Source organism: Engraulis encrasicolus, chromosome 13 (assembly GCF_034702125.1).
Source record: "Engraulis encrasicolus isolate BLACKSEA-1 chromosome 13, IST_EnEncr_1.0, whole genome shotgun sequence".
Taxonomy (NCBI): domain Eukaryota; kingdom Metazoa; phylum Chordata; class Actinopteri; order Clupeiformes; family Engraulidae; genus Engraulis; species Engraulis encrasicolus.
In genome coordinates, this window is record NC_085869.1 from 21,427,077 (window position 1) to 21,444,740 (window position 17,664).

At 42.6% G+C, this 17,664-nt stretch overlaps 1 protein-coding gene across 1 annotated transcript in view; it reads right to left on the reverse strand.

Moving 5' to 3' along the window:
• The window catches only part of cps1 (carbamoyl-phosphate synthase 1, mitochondrial), a 79,698-nt gene that overhangs the window by 56,291 nt on the left and 5,743 nt on the right, over positions 1-17,664 (reverse strand). Inside the window, exons 11-18 of the mRNA XM_063213444.1 lie at positions 14,853-14,930; positions 14,583-14,681; positions 14,328-14,423; positions 11,867-12,056; positions 10,630-10,787; positions 10,313-10,441; positions 9,142-9,286; positions 5,505-5,715 (exon numbers count right to left, since the gene is read on the reverse strand). Coding sequence (XP_063069514.1) covers positions 5,505-5,715; positions 9,142-9,286; positions 10,313-10,441; positions 10,630-10,787; positions 11,867-12,056; positions 14,328-14,423; positions 14,583-14,681; positions 14,853-14,930 — 1,106 coding nt within the window. The remainder of the gene's footprint in view (positions 1-5,504; positions 5,716-9,141; positions 9,287-10,312; positions 10,442-10,629; positions 10,788-11,866; positions 12,057-14,327; positions 14,424-14,582; positions 14,682-14,852; positions 14,931-17,664) is intronic.

The following is a 17,664-nucleotide window of genomic DNA, read 5'->3' on the forward strand; positions in this document are numbered from 1 at the left end:
CCCATTGCCGAAACGATGTAGTTGACGAGGTGGCAGGTTTGCTTCCCCGAGGGGGACGACCCATGCTGGAACATCTCCGTCACACATGGTTGACCTGCCTCCCTTGGTTTGATACTGGTTGTTTGCTTGGGATACGAACATGCAACTACTTTCGATATATCGAAAATGTATCGATATCGCGATATCACGGCTTGCGATACACGTATCGCAAAAGTTGTGCACGTATCGCAAACAGTTTTTACATTTTAATAACAGGAAATTTGGTGAGAAGGTTAAAGGGACACTCCACCCATTTTGCATTAGGCTTTCCATTGCTAGACACCCAGTCATACTTTTGAATGGTCTTGCAAAAATCTCTCAATTCCCCCTGAGATAGGAGAAACACGCATTCATCTCTTAACACTTCCTATGTCAATGATGTAAAAATGGTCATTTTGCATCATCGACATAGGAAGTGGAAGAGAGGTGGATTTCTGTTGAGACTACAAGCCTTTTTCCCACCTTTTCAACCCCGCCCATAGGGGGTTGGACCTAATGCTCTAACAGACCTATCACAGATCAGTGTCCCAGTGCTTTTGAAATCACTGGCATTGAGGCTCCGGTAAGCAGTGTTGCCAGATTGGGCTGTTTCCCACCCAATTGGGCTGCTTGAGATAGCCGTCTGCGGGTAAAAATGGCATTTTACAGGAAACCTCGCCCAATCTTTCCCATCGACATCAATAGAATTGGGCGGGATTTAGTGCTTCCAGGTGGATTTTGAGCATTTTTTGGGCTGGAAATCATCAGCCTCATCTGGCAACACTGCCAGTAAGTCACTGGCATAGCTGGAAAGGAGAAGCTGGACCACACTGCAGCTTAGTTTTCAAGACTTTATTTTTTGCACACACTCGACCAACATTTCGGTGTTGCTACACCTTCTTCAGAGTCAAATGATAGAGAGAGAGACACACATTTCAAGACTTGACATTCACAGGTGATCCCACTTGGTTTGGCTAAATTGGTCTCATCTCATTGCAGGTAATTGACCCCACCCCCCAACACCAGGACAAGATTGCAGACAATTAGACAGAGAGGCTTCGTAGAAAGGCATTTTGGATTCATACTCTAAATTCAGTGGAGCCTCAGGGCATAAATGAGGAACACAATATGTCTTGCTCTCTGTAACAAATTGTTCCAGCATCGCGGCTGTGGTCTTGTAATAATTGTAGCTGTGGTTTTATTGACAATGTTCTTTGTGTATTGTTTTTTTTCACTTTTTTATTTTGTTTTGGGAAGTTGGCAAGCTGTCTAATTGTCTACAATTTTGTCCTGGTGTTGGGGGGTGGGGTCAATTACCTGCAATGAGATCAGACCAATTTAGCCAAACCAAGTAGGATCACCTGTGAATGTCAAGTCTTGAAATGTGTGTCTCTCTCTTGCTATCATTTGACTCTGAAGAAGGTGTAGCAACACAGAAACGTTGGTCGCGTGTGTGCACAAAATAAAGTCTTGAAAACTAAGCTGCAGTGTGCTCCAGCTTCTCCTTTCCAGTGATGTCTGTCCCACTGTGATGCACCTGCAAGCAGGGTTGCCAGATGAGGCTGATGATTTCCAGCCCAAAAAATGCTCAAAACCAGCCTAGAAGCTCAAAATCCCGCCCAATTCTATTGATTTCTATGGCTAAAATTGGGCGGGTTTTTCTGCTAAATGCCATTTTTACCCGCGCACGACCATCCTAAGCAGACCAATTGGGCGGGAAACAGCCCAATCTGGCAACACTGCCTGCAAGCTGAGGGAGGGATGATGCATAGAGTCCCAAATAACTGGGTGTGGCCTGTGGAACTCGAGCATCGCAGTGCATTATGGGGATTGTTGTCACAAATCCACAAGCACTAAAAAGTCATTTTCTGCCTTTTCTTGGCCAAGAAGGCACCAAATTAGAAATATATGTTACTATTCTACTATAAATATGACCCACTTTCAGTAAAATATTCATGTCTCCACCGGTGGAATGCCCCTTTAAAAAATGCAATAAAAATGTTGACATTTTAAGTTGATGCTGTATATTAGCCATGTTTTTTTTCCTAATACAAAATAATGTTGGCAGTAAAACATTACTCTCAGTTGTTTTATACATGATAAAGTGTAGAATGGCAAGTAGAGAGGGGAAAATATATGTATATATTAAATATCGTGAGTAATATCGATATCGCAGTATACAGTCATGTTATCGTGTATCGCATATTTTTCTAATATCGTGCAGCCCTACATGCAACCTTCTGATCCAAAGAAACTTCCAAACATTTGTGTAATGGCTGCCCTATAAAAAGGTTACAGCATGTCTGTGATTGTGCTAAATCATTTTGTCCTGCATCTTGCATGAATTGTGCCATACTAATACAGTATTTTTTGTAGTATAATTTTACCATTGTCCACACATATATAGTTTAAACTGAAGGGTAGACAATCTTGTGTGAAGAAATGAAATAAGAAAGCCTGTCTTTGCACAGCTAATCCTGTACTAATGAATTCACGAGTAAATCCTCTGAGAAAAAAGAGGTGGTAGATATCTGTCCCCCCCAGAATCACTGTAAGCAGTATGGTTAAACATTACATTATTCACACCGCCTATTGGGGATGGACCCACTGTTGATGGGTCTGACAGGGAAAACCTGACTGACTGTGCCACCGACCTCACTAATGAAACTCAACTGATTAGCATAATAGTAGTATATCAAAAACAACTAAAGCACAGGTGAGGAATATAAAATGAGCCACAAAGCCTGAAGTTTGACTGAGGGATAATATGAGAAACAAAGATATTATAAAATACTCAGCGCCAATGTCTCAAAGTGAGATGAGGAATTGATCTGTATTTTTGAAATATGTATGTGTCTCTGTGTACCAACAAAGCATCGCGACCCATCGACTTTCTTCCATCCTTTTTACCGCCCCTATTTCTTTCGGATACATGCCAATCCACTTTTGCCCTTTTAAAGTTTGCAAATGGCTTAAATGCCTGGCGCACTGTCAAAAGAGATTGCCTTTATTGTCTTAACGTATGGTGTTTGGAGTGTTACAAGATGAAAAGTGCCACCTTCCATTCCCTTTTAAGAGGCAAATGGGCTCGGCTCTGGCAGATTGCTGCTCTGATGGAACATGTCTCCAGGGCACGAGATGGAGAAAAGAGTTTTCTCTACGGAGGAATCTGCTCCACTTTTGTGCGTAGGGGTGGATGCCTGCTGCAGGATCATGTAAGGTAACCACAAGCAGCAGCGGCCTGTAGTTTCTCCTGATGTTGTTGTGGCCTCTTATACAGTATACATCTGAAGTGCACTTTCATTTACATTTCTATTTGAATGCATGATTTAGTGAGGAAAAATGTATTATCTGTATTTGAAAGCATTGTAGTACAGTATACTGTGCAGTATATGCTGTGTGTGTTGATGAAAGGTGGTCTGTTACATGCATATGCGGAATAATCTCAGATGCTTCTGGAGAGGAAGGTACAAATGCATGCAATCTATTGTAACAATTACAGCCAGGGCCCTTAGAAAGAAACCCAAAATAATAACCAAAATAGTCATTCAATTCTGACATTTCCTGCTCTTGACTGTCAGGTGTAGTGGAGAATTTAATTGCACACATGGCTAACTGGCAGCTTTGCCCTTAGCCTCCAATTGAAGTCAGGGGGCGCTGGCATGTCTCACTAACACAGGCATGTAACACAGCAGTCGTTTTCATGGCAGCCTGCAGATCGTGGGGAAGGCTGGCACTGATCATCCTGTCACCTGCTCTGAGATGAGATGTGTGCTCTGTACATGTCTGTTATACTGGCATTCCTTCTTGCTGATGGATGGAAAGCTAATGTGTTCTCCTACTGGTACACACTACCCTCGTGTAACTTAAAAAAAAAATTAAATAAATAAATATATATATATATATGTGTGTGTGTGTGTGAACCACATATATATAATATATAGTACATAACCTCTCGTGTTATACATTGAGTCAACATGAAATTCAGATGGATTTTTTTTTAAAGGTACACTGTGCAGGAAATGGTCAAAAAAGGTACTGCAACTACACTGCTCATTGAAACTGGGTTGCCTATTGCCAAATTTGATCTTTTCATGAAAGTTTACTAAGTAATAAACTAATATTTTCTAATATGGCCCAAGTACAGTCATTTTTGCAGCTAAAAATGGCTATTTCTGGAAATTCAAAATGGCGGACCATGGAGAAGATCCCCCTTTTCATGTATGATAAGAAAACATTTTCCAGTCATAATAAATACTTAGAATTTGATGGTGGTGGTAAGTATGCATGAAAAAGGTAACATTAGTGAATGGGTAGCATGAATTCTGGAAATAAACAACTACAAATCTCACACAGTATCACTTTAACTCTTTAATATAAACTTCCCCAATTATTTTCTCTCCCACTCTCTACCCATCTCCCCTTCTACTGTATGATTTTTTTCCAAATGATACTTATACATCATTGTAGGGATGTTAACCGGTAACCGTTTAACCGATAGTCGACCGGATCAACTTTAACCGATAATAATTATAATAATAATTTCCTCCCAAAAAGCCCCAAAAACCGATAATGTTGAGGTTTTAGTACGATAATTCAGCATTTTCCATCTGGCAACAGTGGCTGGAAATGACGGGTCCTGTCTGCGCAGCAAAAAAAAAGGCTTATGTGAAAAATAACATTTTTAAAAATCAGTGCTGTGCATATCAGGCACGTGAACGTTGTATAATTTAAGATTAGCGATAACCACAGATTAATGAGTCTCAGTAGCCGGTTAAGAGTTTCTTCAATTTTCCCCATCCCTACATCATTGCATCATAAATATCACCAAGCACAACACCAATAAGTCTTAAATGTTAACTTTTCCTGCCTCTTACCCCTCTACCCTAACACTTTATACAAGGCATCAATATTACATTCTTATAGAAAAGGAACAAAAGCAACGCTTTACTTTACAGTACAGTTACCACCATATGTATTTACTGTGTACATTCTGGGTAACAACAGGGTCACAGAGAGAAGTCATATGGTATCTTGCGAGTAAAAAGGGGGTAATTACAAAGTAAATACCGTTAATTAGAAGAAGTTAGGTTAGTTAGTTAGTTAGTTAGAGAGAAGTTACTTTTTTTACCCGCAAAGACACCATGTTACTTCTCTCTGTTACCCTCATGTTATGCAGAAAGTACACAGTAATTACTGTAACCCAAGGTAAAGCGTTACCAAAACAAAATATTGAAAACATAAACATGAATTAAAAAAAATGTGCTTGTGGCCCTGCCGTGGCTTAACTGGGTTAGTACGCCGTGACTTAACTTACTGGGTTAGTACGCCGATGACCCGAGTTCGATTCTGGCCTAGGTCATTTGCCCATCATCCCCATCTCTCTCTCCCACTCGCTTCCTGTCACAATCTCCAAACTGTCCAGTCAAATAAAGGCAAAAAATCCCTCAAAAATGTTTTGAGAAAAATGTGCTAGTGCTTCTTACCCGGTGGCCTTGGAGGCGAGAGCCGAGCTCCTGGACAGCCTGGCGTTGACCTCGATGATGCAGTACTCCAGCGAGGAGGGGTGCAGCGCGTACTGGATGTTGCACTCGCCCACGATGCCCAGGTGCCGCACCACCTTGATGGCCGTCTCCCGCAGCATGTGGTACTCCTCGTTGGACAGCGTCTGGCTGGGGGCCACCACGATCGAGTCGCCTGCAAGGACAAGCAGAGGGTGAGGGCCTTTGCTTCAACAAAAGTGCGGAGCACAGCAAAGTTCGATTCAATTGTTTTCAACCCCGCACACCGGCGCCGATGTCCACGGACGGGCTGTGGCTAGTAAAACTTTCAGTGTCACTAGCCAATTCGGCTGGCAGCTTATTGGTATGACATACATATCATAGTAGACTATATTCTGTTGTTTGTCCCTTGTGTATCAATTGCTTGTAGTTAAGTTCAAGAAAAAGCTCAATAACTAGTTTCTATTTACTTGCTATACTTCCATTTATAAAGCTATTCAGGAAAACCACTAGCCACAGTGGCCGGTGGGTCAAAAAGTTAATATCAAGCCCTGATTTATAGTGTATAGATGTTTATACAGTAATACATACAATAGCTAATTTCCCTTTTTGACAGTTAAGCTCTTTTAAGTTGTTACAATGCATGTCTTTGTAATTGTGCATTAACTTTCACAAAGGTATTATCAACATTAAAAACACAGTGAGCAAAACAAAACTGGCATTGGCTTATAGGGCAAATCTGATAGTGACATATCGATATCTGCTTTTTCTCTAACCGCCCAGCACACAGGACGGGAGACCTCATTTTACAATTGGCAGGTGCTCCAGCCAGGAAGAAATACATTTGGATACAGTGATTGTTATTGGACTATTGCAGTTTTGCAGGGGCAACTCTGGCAGCTTTTATTGCTTCATAACTGTACTCTAATTAGCATTACGGCTTTAAGGGTTTCTCCATAGTCTGGAAGGCTGCGTAACAAAAACACTGTGTCAGCACCATTAAAAACGAAGTGTGTGTGTGTGTGTGTGTGTGTGTGTGTGTGTGTGTGTGTGTGTGTGTGTGTGTGTGTGTGTGTGTGTGTGAGAGAGAGAGAGAGAGAGAGAGAGAGAGAGAGAGAGAGAGAGAGAGAGAGAGAGAGAGAGAGAGAGAGAGAGAGAGAGAGAGAGCGCACACGTGTGTGTGCGTGAGTCCATGTGTTCAGTAATTCTGTTACTGTTCCCCACTGTATCAATAGCCACTGCCTTTAATGTAATAGCCAATATGAAGCAACACGATAGGAGGATGTTTTGTTAATCCCTAATGGCAATCTACAAGGGCCTGCTCAGTGATGCGGAGTCAGTGTAGTATAACATACAGTGAGGCAGTCCTAATTATAGTAAATCAGTTTCGTAGTCTGTGTCTCTTTTAAACTTATTTTTGTATTATTTATTTTAAAATGTGTACCATATCCTACACTTGTTAAGCGGGCTTGCGGAGCAAGAGCAGAGCTCTTGCAGAGCAAGGCCCGATTATAGTAATCTCTAAGTCCTGTTTATTGGTTCTCTTGTACAGGGACAGTAAAAATAGAAAATGGATCTCCTCCTAGGCCTTTCGAGATAGAGACACCGTTCAAACACTAAAACGACCGGCTCGGCTTGGAGATCGCGTTACGTTATAGGCTTCTCCGTGTCTCTTGTCGTTTTCCCGTTTTTGGCGATTTAGTGAAAGCCTGGGTCCCCATTGGAAACAGTGGTGGAACCTCCATGAACCAAGGTTCCGCCACTCTAGAGATTAGAGTGTAGGAGGCTTTTTCGGTCATAAAACATCAACACTTTCACCTAGAAGTTTAGTTGACGCGTTGTTAGCGAGCTCTATGGGATGTCTCCAAATTGTCAAAGTTTCATCTCCCAAATCCCAATACTTTTTAAATGGCAGGTTTATAAAAAAAACAGGCCTGGCTCTATGGAGAATCCCAGTCTTTCGAAAAGGGCATTTTTCAAGAGATCAGCGCATGTCCCACACGGAGGTCCATTTGTGCCTGAAAAATTTAACCTATAAACTTAATTCAAAGACTGTTAGAGACATCACAAGCATGACTCCGATCTGTGAAAAGGACACGTGCCAACTCCTTTTAGTTTTTTTACAACGATGTTGTAAAGACAAAAAACTCATTCTCATTTTCTCCCCTGTTAAAGGCTCAATACTAACTGTCTTTCAGTCAATCACAACAGGTGCAGCCAGTGAAGGATTCCATTTCAACTGTCACTGTCTCAAGATTCCATTCTTAACGAGCAGGTGCGAGCAAGCATTCTAGAAGTCCATTGTTCAGCTCTGCAATGCAATGTAATATAGTCTTGCTGGACTATGCATGACAATTAACTGCTTGGCTTAGTGGTAATGCATGCTGCTGCATTAGATTGGAGGTTGAGGGTTCGAAACCCACATGAAGCAATGTTGATTTTCTAAATTATATCATATGCAGCGTTCCTTGGCCGACTTAAAATGCCATACATGTATATCATTTAGTATGGATGGCAAATGTGCTGAATTACAGATATTGAGGTTGGGGGTTCGAAACCCAGTCAAAGCCATGTTGATTTTCAAAATTACATCATATGCAGTGTTCCTTGGCCAACTTAAAGTGCCATGTATGTCATTTAGTATGCATGGCAAATGTGCTGGATTACAGATATGGAGGTTGGGGGTTCGAATCCCAGTCAAAGCCATGTTGATTTTCAAAAGTATATCATATGCAGTGTTCCTTGGCCAACTTAAAATGCCATGTATGTCATTTAGTATGAATGGCAAATGTGCTGAATTAGGGATATGGGGGTTGGAGGTTCGAACCCCAGTCGAAGCCATGTTGATTTCCAAAATGATATCATATGCAGTGTTCCTTAGCCAACTTCAAATATCATGTATCGTATGTCATTTAATATCAATGGCAAAGGGGTTGGATTACAGATATGGAGGTTGTGAGTTCTAATCCCGCTCGAAGCCATGTCGATTTTCAAAATTATATCATATGCAGTGTTCCTTAGCCAACTTAAAATACCATGTATGTCATTTAGTATATCCCCAAAACGCAGAGCTACAGCACTTTCAAGATGGCTGAATCCAAGATGGCTGAATTGTTTGGCCCATAACTTCTGACTGGGTGGATGGATTTTTCCCAACATTTCTTTTAGCTTTGTTTTCTCAATAGTACTTTTTTTCATCTCTGCCCCAAAAGGCAAGCCCGCTTCCAGCATTTTCTGTGAGAATGCATTTCTAGTTTATTTTTATAATTTGTACAATACTGTACTTGTTTTCATTTATTTTTTAAAAGACCATCAAACCTGTCAAGGAACAAAAGATGGAAATTAGCCTTATCGCTATAATCTTGTATATTTTTCCATTTGTCTTAAATGTTATTAATATACAGTATGCCTTCTCTTTGCTAACTTTCAAACTTTCAAACCTGTGTGGAAGCTCTACCATTAGAGACACTCGTCAACTATGCAGCTGACCCGGGTTCGATTCCAGCCCGGGTCCTTTGCCAACCCTTCCCCGTCTCTCTCTCCACACTCGCTTCCTATCATAGTATTCACTGCCCTTTCTGAAAATAAAGGCGAAAAGTTTGTAAAATATATATTTCCAAACCTGTGTGGATGCCGAGCGGGTCGAAGTTCTCCATGTTGCAGACGGTGACGCAGTTGTTGGCTATGTCACGCACCACCTCGTACTCCACCTCCTTCCAGCCCAGCAGAGACTTCTCCACCAGGATCTGACTGCTCATGGCCAGAGCCTGCAGGCAACACACGACCATTGATCTTAAAGTGATACTGTCCCATTTTTGCAAATAAGCTTATTTTACACCTCCCCTAGAGTTAAATAATAGGGTTTTACCGTTATCCTATACTTCTAACCGTTCTCTGGGTACGGCAGTGCAAATTTAAACTCCAAGCTAGCAATCAACATTGAGTCCTATGAGACCACTTAGCCGCCAGCTGGTCTCATAGGACTCAATGTTAACTGCTAGCATGGAGGCAAAATTTGCACTGCCATACTCAGAAAACGGTTGAAAGTATAGGAGAAAGGTAAAACTCAACTATTTAACTCAAGGGGAGGTTTAATATTAGCTTATTTCCAAAAATGGGACAGTATCAGTTTAAGCAATGTTTTTTGAACAATTGCCCCCTAGACCTCATCCGAAGCGTCCCAACACCCCCATCACAAGTCTGCAAACAGCAGCGGTTCTCAAACTTTTTTGAACAAACGCCTCCTAGACCTCATTCTAAGCCTCCCAACGCACCCTTGACCTCATCATAAGCCTGACAACGCCCCCTTAGTGTCAAAAAAATAAATGCACTACTAATGCCCCCCAATGGCAACTAAGCACCGGCCCCTCTCAGCTGTATCCTTCTCAACACCCCCCTAGAGCTTCCCAATGCTCCCTGGGGGGCAGAACCTGAATTAACACTGCACCGTACACCTGTTATCACATTGTGATTCATGCTAAATATTGAATATACAGTAAAGGGTTGTCAGCAGGGTTATTGCAGTTGAGTAGGATTTTTTTTTCATAAGGAGAAGAAGAGTATTCACAAGCTACTGCATATGTTTCTTTGGTCGCCCATTGCGCTGATATGTTGTGTGTTGTGTACAGTGATGAGCAACCAGGACACAGAAGCTATACAATCCAGTGCCATAAATTATTTTCAAATGACTTGGTTTTACTTGTCCAATTCACAAGGCGATTGCCTAATCGGACAGGTGAAAGCAGGTCATTTTCCAGGCACGACTGATTAATGATCTGTTTGTGTGTGCTCACCTTCCGTGCAGTCTCCTCCAGCTTGTCCTTGTTGGCACACAGGCCAGAGCCCAGACCCCCGAGTGCATAGGCAGAGCGGAGCATGACCGGGTAGCCAATCTCATCAGCGGCCTTCAAGGCATCTGCCACCTACAGGACACAAAGTGCAATTGCAAGCAAGCCTTGACATTCGCACCTGTCTACTAGCCAAATGTAATGGCATGTAATAATTCTCTCTCTATTTCGACAGGTACACACTCACATTCAGAAAGTAGTGTAAATCCAAAAAAAAGCTGGAAATACAATAGCAGATAAGAGGAGAATCTACAATATCTAACCGTCTTGACAGCAATGCTGGGTGCAATTTTCTCGTCGATCTCCATGAGCTTGTCTGAAAAGAGCTGCCTGTCCTCTGTGGCCATGATGGAATCCACAGGCGTGCCCAGCACCTTCACCCCATACTTCTGCAGCACTCCACTGTTGTAAAGCTCCACGCCTGCACACACAAAATTAACAGTAGGGCTGTAACGATATTGTGTCGAACCGAGAAATCGCGATATGTAGAGTCACGATACTGTTTCGCGGTGCAATAACATCTTCGGCATTGCCTCTAGTCAGGCCAAGAGCAATGTAAGTATCGTTTCTGATCTCCAGAAAAATCGGGAACTCCACCCACTTTGTCAGAAGCCAGTCGACCAGTAGCAAACCTAAAGAGGTGAATCAACCATACCGTTGGGGAAACGTTAATTTTTATGTTCTTGGTCAGACCAAGTCTCGAAGAGATTTGAAAGTTGATGATAATCAGGTTAATTCATTAGATACTTCTCCCCCTCTAGACAAAGCAAGGACAATGACATTTTTGAGTGTTCATACACCTGCACAAAGAAAGATTGTTGTGTTAAAAAGGGGACACATTGGATGTGTATCTTTCTCTGACACAGACAGAGCTAGGATTGAGCAAGGACAGTGTGTGGGCGTACTACTAAAAATGCAAAGAAAATGTACCGCTAATTGAATTTCATTGGAAGTGTCAAGGACTACACCACCAATTTGTGGGTCACTGCCACACAAAGTGACACCACCGACTATATTCCTTCAGTACAGTACAGTGCACCACTAAAGACTACAGCTGCTGAGCAAAATCACACCTCCAACAGAAGGACATGAGGCAGACAGTAGACAAAATCCTAATCCACTATTTTCCCTTCATTTTCTTACAAAATCGACAAGCTGGCCTTGCCGTGGCCTAACAGTAGGCGAACTGGGTTCGATTAGGGCCCGGGTCATTTGCCAATCCTTCCCCGTCTCTCTCTCCCCACTAATTTCCTGTCTCTCCTCTCTATCCTGTCAGAAATAAAGGCAAAAAACCCTAACAAATATATATATATATATAAAATCGACAAGCTCACAGAGTGACAGCTTAATAATTTAATTATGTTAGGGGACATACTGTATAGTATATCAGGCTAATGTGTTCTCTGTTCTTGTGCCCCCTCTGCACAGCAGGTAGGCAGGCAGGCAGGCAGCCCCCTGACAGTGACAGTGACAGTAACAGTGTGTCTCAGCTCGCCTCACCGCAGTTCAGAGCGGTCTGGCCCCCCATGGAGAGCAGGATGCCGTCTGGACGCTCCGTCTTGATGACTTCGGTGACGAACTGCGGGGTGACGGGCAGGAAGTAGACCGAGTCGGCCTGCTTGGTGCCCACCTCGTTGGTCTGCACCGAGGCGATGTTGGGGTTCATCAGCACCGTCTTCAGGCTCTCCTCCTGAAACAGCAAGACTTTTATTTTAACACCAGTCACATCCACACACAAGGGTCTAAATTATACAAGATACAACTCCTTTGGAAAGGGCACCCTTGATAAATTGTGAATAAAAACAAAACACTATTGGTCGGGGAGGCTCTCCTGAAACATTGCATTATATTACATTACATTTAGGAGATATTTTTGACCAAATCGACTTGCAAGGAGGACATTGAAGCAAGTACAAAGTGTGAGGTCAGTACAGAGTACAGAAGTATGCTAGTAATGTAGAACATATAGAGAGCAGAGATAAAGTGGAAAAATTGTGAAATTTAACAAGACTTTTAACACGAGTCACGTTTAAATTACACAATATTCACTTCCAAACGTTGGTACACTTGGTAAATTTTGAATTATGTAGAAGTTGCCTTAAGGCGAAGAAACGAGCCGTACAACTTCTCACATTAAGACTCTGTGAGTCGCGTTTATTAAGTTATTGTAACTGACTAAAAACATGGCGCCGCGCATGACAGAAAAGCCGGCAACATTAAACGTCATCGGAACTCTTAAAGGGACCGCGACTATAAAGTGAACAGAACAGTGGAGATGACGAACAGCATAACATATAACCGAATACACAAATGATTAAGTGAATTATGTCAGTTGAGAAAGCACTACAATTAAAACAAAATACTATTGGCCCGGCAAGCCAGGCTATAACATGAAATGTATAGCTCGGGCTCCTACCATAGTCACCGCGCTAAGCCCATCCCAATGCATCCCAATGCATCCCAATGCTAGCCAATGCATCCCAATGCATCCCAATGCTACCCAATGCTAGCCAATGCATCCCAATGCTACCCAATTCATAACTATATATCACATTACATTACATTGCACTTAGCTGACGCTTTCATTTATTCGAAGCGACTTACAGTTATTATTTCTCAGGGTATTGGTTACAGGCCCTGGAGCAATGTACAGTAGGGTTAGGTGCCTTGCTCAAGGGTACTTCAGCTATGGATGGAGATGTAGGGAGAGGTCAGGGGGGGATTCGAACCTATACACGGCGTTGTAATTAGAGAACAGAGCCAGGCCAGATTGACGCCCCAGCTACAATTAATACCATTAATATTTTGTGAGGCCAGACCAACCCGCCAGGCAAGAACATATTGTCCTGGTTGGGTTTGGTGTAGTTAAAGATGGCCTCTCAACGTCATTTAATTAGTATTGCCGTGCTCCCCATTGTTATTGAATGTGTTACGCGTTGGTCCTGTTTTAAAAAACGTTCTGGTTGCTTTGTTTCAAGACGTTTTTGCAAGCTGGCAAGGTGGCTTGTGGAGAAACGAGAGAGTGTTCCGTGTTTCTCGTGGAAATGCGTCTCTGATTGGCTCACTCCTCCTGCTCTCGAAGAAACGCGTCTCTGATTGGCTCAGTCCTCCAGTTCTTGGAGAGAATGTAATGGGAAACAGAGTCGCCACTTCCCCGGGTGGTACTGCACTATAGGGGCGCCAGCGGAGGCGTGCAGGCTCCATTCAGGGCTGTGCTCTTTCGACAGCGACCCCTAGGCTTGCTGCAGGCACGGAGCAACCAGAGTGAGCTGGCTTTATGTATGAGGCTTTGTGCTGTGTGTGTACCTGAGAGTAGCAACCAGCTGATAGCTAAGCTAAGCTATGTTTCGGGCCACCAGACGTTGCTTGTTTTGAAAACAAGCAGAAAAAAATTACTCGACATGTTTTTAGATAAATGGGTCGATATAAACCTTTGTGGGCAACGCCTTCTTTCGACGTGACGAAACACAGAAAGGCTTTCGTGATTCGCTCGTTTCTCTGCATTATTTATGTAAATTGGGAAACACCGGGAAACACAGCCAGGAGAGTTGACGCACCGCTATGAGAGCCTTGCAAGTGAGTTTAACTTGGGGTGACCGTCCGATCTTCGAAAGGAGTGAGTAAAACTGAGTTTTATCGGAAGTTGGCCTGTAACTAAAATGTGATCACTTTCAAAACATTCAATCCATGCATTATATGGTGACTATTGAAAAGACAATATATCAATTATTTAAAGCAACTGTGACAGAATTTCAACATTTTGTGTGCAGCATAAAGACTGCACATCAGTGACATCCACCCAAAGCTTAAGTCACACATGTTGGAACTTGATCACTGTCTGAAAATAGAAGCGTAAAGCAAGCAGCAATCGACATTCAACCACCTTCATGAGAGCGACCCCATTTAACACAGTAATGCTGTGGTCACCTGTGCTGTACTGTCATCACTTGAGACCCTTTACCTTTAGGGCTTTGACAGCCTGGGATCCGGAGTAGTCAAACTCTCCTGCCTGGCCAATGGAAAGGCCCCCTGAGCCGAGCACCAACACCTTAGACACCTGGGAGGACACACACACAAACACGGACACACACACACACACACATGGACACACGCACACACACACACACCACTCGGTCATCTACGGTATCTGATGCACATGGCCACCTATCTGCCCTCTCTAATGATGTTCATAATTATTAGTATTCACTAGTCTCACCTTGGCCCTGGGAGGAATGTCTGGTTTCTTAGGCATCACAGACACTATGCTGGAGCCTTTGCCCTTCTTGATGAGCGAGAGGAAGGCATCAAACAGGAACTGTAAAAGAAAAACATCATGAATTCAATTCAATTCAATTGTTTTTGTCGTCGTCTTAGGTTTACATTCCTCACATGCATGTATTATACTTCCCATAAGTACCCAACTGATGGATGTACTACATAATACCAATAATGTATTTTTGAGCACAACACAGTTAAACTTTAATACCTCAGTATCAGTAGGCCCTCCCTTTGCCTCTGGGTGGAATTGAGCTGTGAATATTGGCTTAGATGTATGCATGATACCCTAAAGACAAAAGAAGAGGTTTACAGAAACAGGTGACAAACAAAAAAACTCAAATCAGTTAATATCAAAAAGACAGATTAGATAGTAAGTACTGCCAAACTACAACGAATGCAACAAGGAAAGACAAGCCACAGTGTGTTGAGTGCAGAGGTGTATAAAGTAGAGCAGTGTTTCTCAACCTTTTTTTAGACGAGGCACCCGTCAAAGTTCATGAAAAATGTCAAGGCACCCCAAACCAATAAGCCGTAACATGGCATCGCATCCGATACCACAAAAGCTTAGAAAGGTAACACATTTGGAGACGTCACACGACCTACATTCGAAGCTGCAGCTGACTGGGGCGACCTATATTTACTTTACTGTGCATAAATGGCAGATGAAAGATTCCCCTGACTAGAATTAACTTATCAATTTATACGAATATGTATTATATTACATAATTTATTTATCAGCCACATTTCCGCGGCACCCCTGAGGGGGCCCCAGCACCCCTGTTGAGAAACACTGAAGTAGAGGATGTAATCCCTACTGATGTAATTACAATACCAGTACATGATCTTAAATAATTTACACACCAATCATTCCACTGTACTAGAGATGTCAAATGTAAAAGTAAAAGTAAAAAAGAAACACAATTTCCTTCCAACACAGCTAACTTATTTGAGTAACCAGTAGACTTATGGAGACAAGTCTTGTGATCAGCTACTACCTCTGTGCTTGTTGGACCAAATTTGTGGTTTGTTCTTGTATTTAGTGTTTTTCAGTAACAACAGTCTATCCACCCCAATAGGTACAATGGATTAACTGGTGTTACCGCTAGGGCTGTCCGCAAATAATCGACTAATCGTTGGTCGACCAAAAAAAATTCTAACCGACCGAATCCCATTGGTCGATTGGTCGCAGCGGAGAAAAAAAACAAAACAGCGTCTCGTCAAAGTGCTTTCAGGACTCTTAACTTGAAGGGCGTGACAAAGGCCGACGTATTGTTGATTTGTTTGACAAGGATATAAGTTATTTTGACCATGTCTGGAAGGAGCTCTAAAACAGTGTTTCCCAATCAGAGGTACGTGTACCACTAGGGGTACGCGAGCACACTGCAGGGGGTACTTGGAATTTTTTAATTTGAACAAATACATGGAGCATAGTCACACTGCAATAGAAAAAGTGATGTAAAACACGAGTTAGGGGGTACTCATGGCACAACGAAAAGGCTTAGGGGGTACATGAGACAAAAAAGGTTGGGAAACACTGTTCTAAAACATGGGATTATTTTTTGAAAAGTAAAGGATACAGATTACTGCTTGTCAGCCAATGGTCACTAACGTCGGGCGAGAAGAACCACGCAAATTCGAATGACAGGTGCGTTTAATTATGTAAGTTCACCACCACGGCAGATGCTGCTCTCCTCTCCCTCCCTCTCTCATACACACGCACCCGTACACTACCCGGCACCGTTTGCTACAATACCTCACTCGACTCGTTGATTCCATTGGTTGACAAAACTCCAGGGAGCCGCCTGCATCGGTCTCGTCTCGCATAATTATCCATTTATTGCAGACGGTGTAAAAAGTGTGAAGTCTTGTCGGCGCATATTCTGAAGCTCCAAAATGCTATGTTGCAACGTCATGGTGCTAGGGTGACCAGATTTTTGTAGTCTGAAACCGGGACACTTCGTGCGTGACTGAAGAACAATATTTGGCGGGTGGGTCTGGGGGTCCTCCCCCAGGAAAATTTGTATTTTTTAGATGCCATTTCCTGCATTCTAATCAATTTTAGAGGGAGGAATGACAAATCGCAACTGACTCCTTCAGACTTTCTATACAAGCGCTGGCTGCCATTAATTGTGGCAGGTAAACATGTAATCTTTTCCATATATTTACCCTGATAGACATGGCGCAATGTAGTGGGTGGCCAAAACCGGGACATATTTGTGTCCCGAGAGGGTTTGCTCGGGACCTGGGACACACAACTCCAAACCGGGACTGTCCCGGTCAAACCGGGACGTCTGGTCACCCTATGCTAAGTCGCACTTTGTTAGCTTCCATACCAATTTGCTGTACAATTTTACTCCGTGCTGGCCAACATCCAAAGAACCACCACCAGATATGAACATATTTTGGGGTGTGTGTGTACGTTAAATCATTCACCGACAAACTTATCAGAATTCTGTTTGTTGCCGTGAACGGCAAGAACTCTTGTCAAGACTCCAGTCCAGCGATAGCTAAACAAAACCAGCGTGGGTCATTTAAAGGGGGAAACGCTGCGCATCATCTAAGACACTAAGTGCTTGATGGACATTCCAGTGAACAACTATACAGTAATGCTGCAACAAATGTCGAAATAGATGAAAAGGTATGACAGTCAACGCGGGGATATTGATTCTGCCCTCCAGTTGGGCTACTGCTTTCAGGCAGCGAGCGGCATCTCTGCCATAGGCAGTTTGTTTCCATCACCAAATATTAATTTTAATTTGTTTTTTATTTGTGTTTTACAGGCTAAAACTATGTGAATTCGAACTTCGAATATTCATTAGGCCTAGTATGGCTATATGGGTCAAAATGGGATGTGTTTAAAAAAAAAAGTTATTTTTAAAATATATTGGGATTTTTTTGTTTTTTTTTTGGGGGGGGGGGGAGCGCGATTAATCGATTAGTCGACCAACAAAATCCTTGGTCGTGGACAGCCCTAGTTACAGCTATGTGATATCATCTGCTAGTGTTGTACTTACACCACA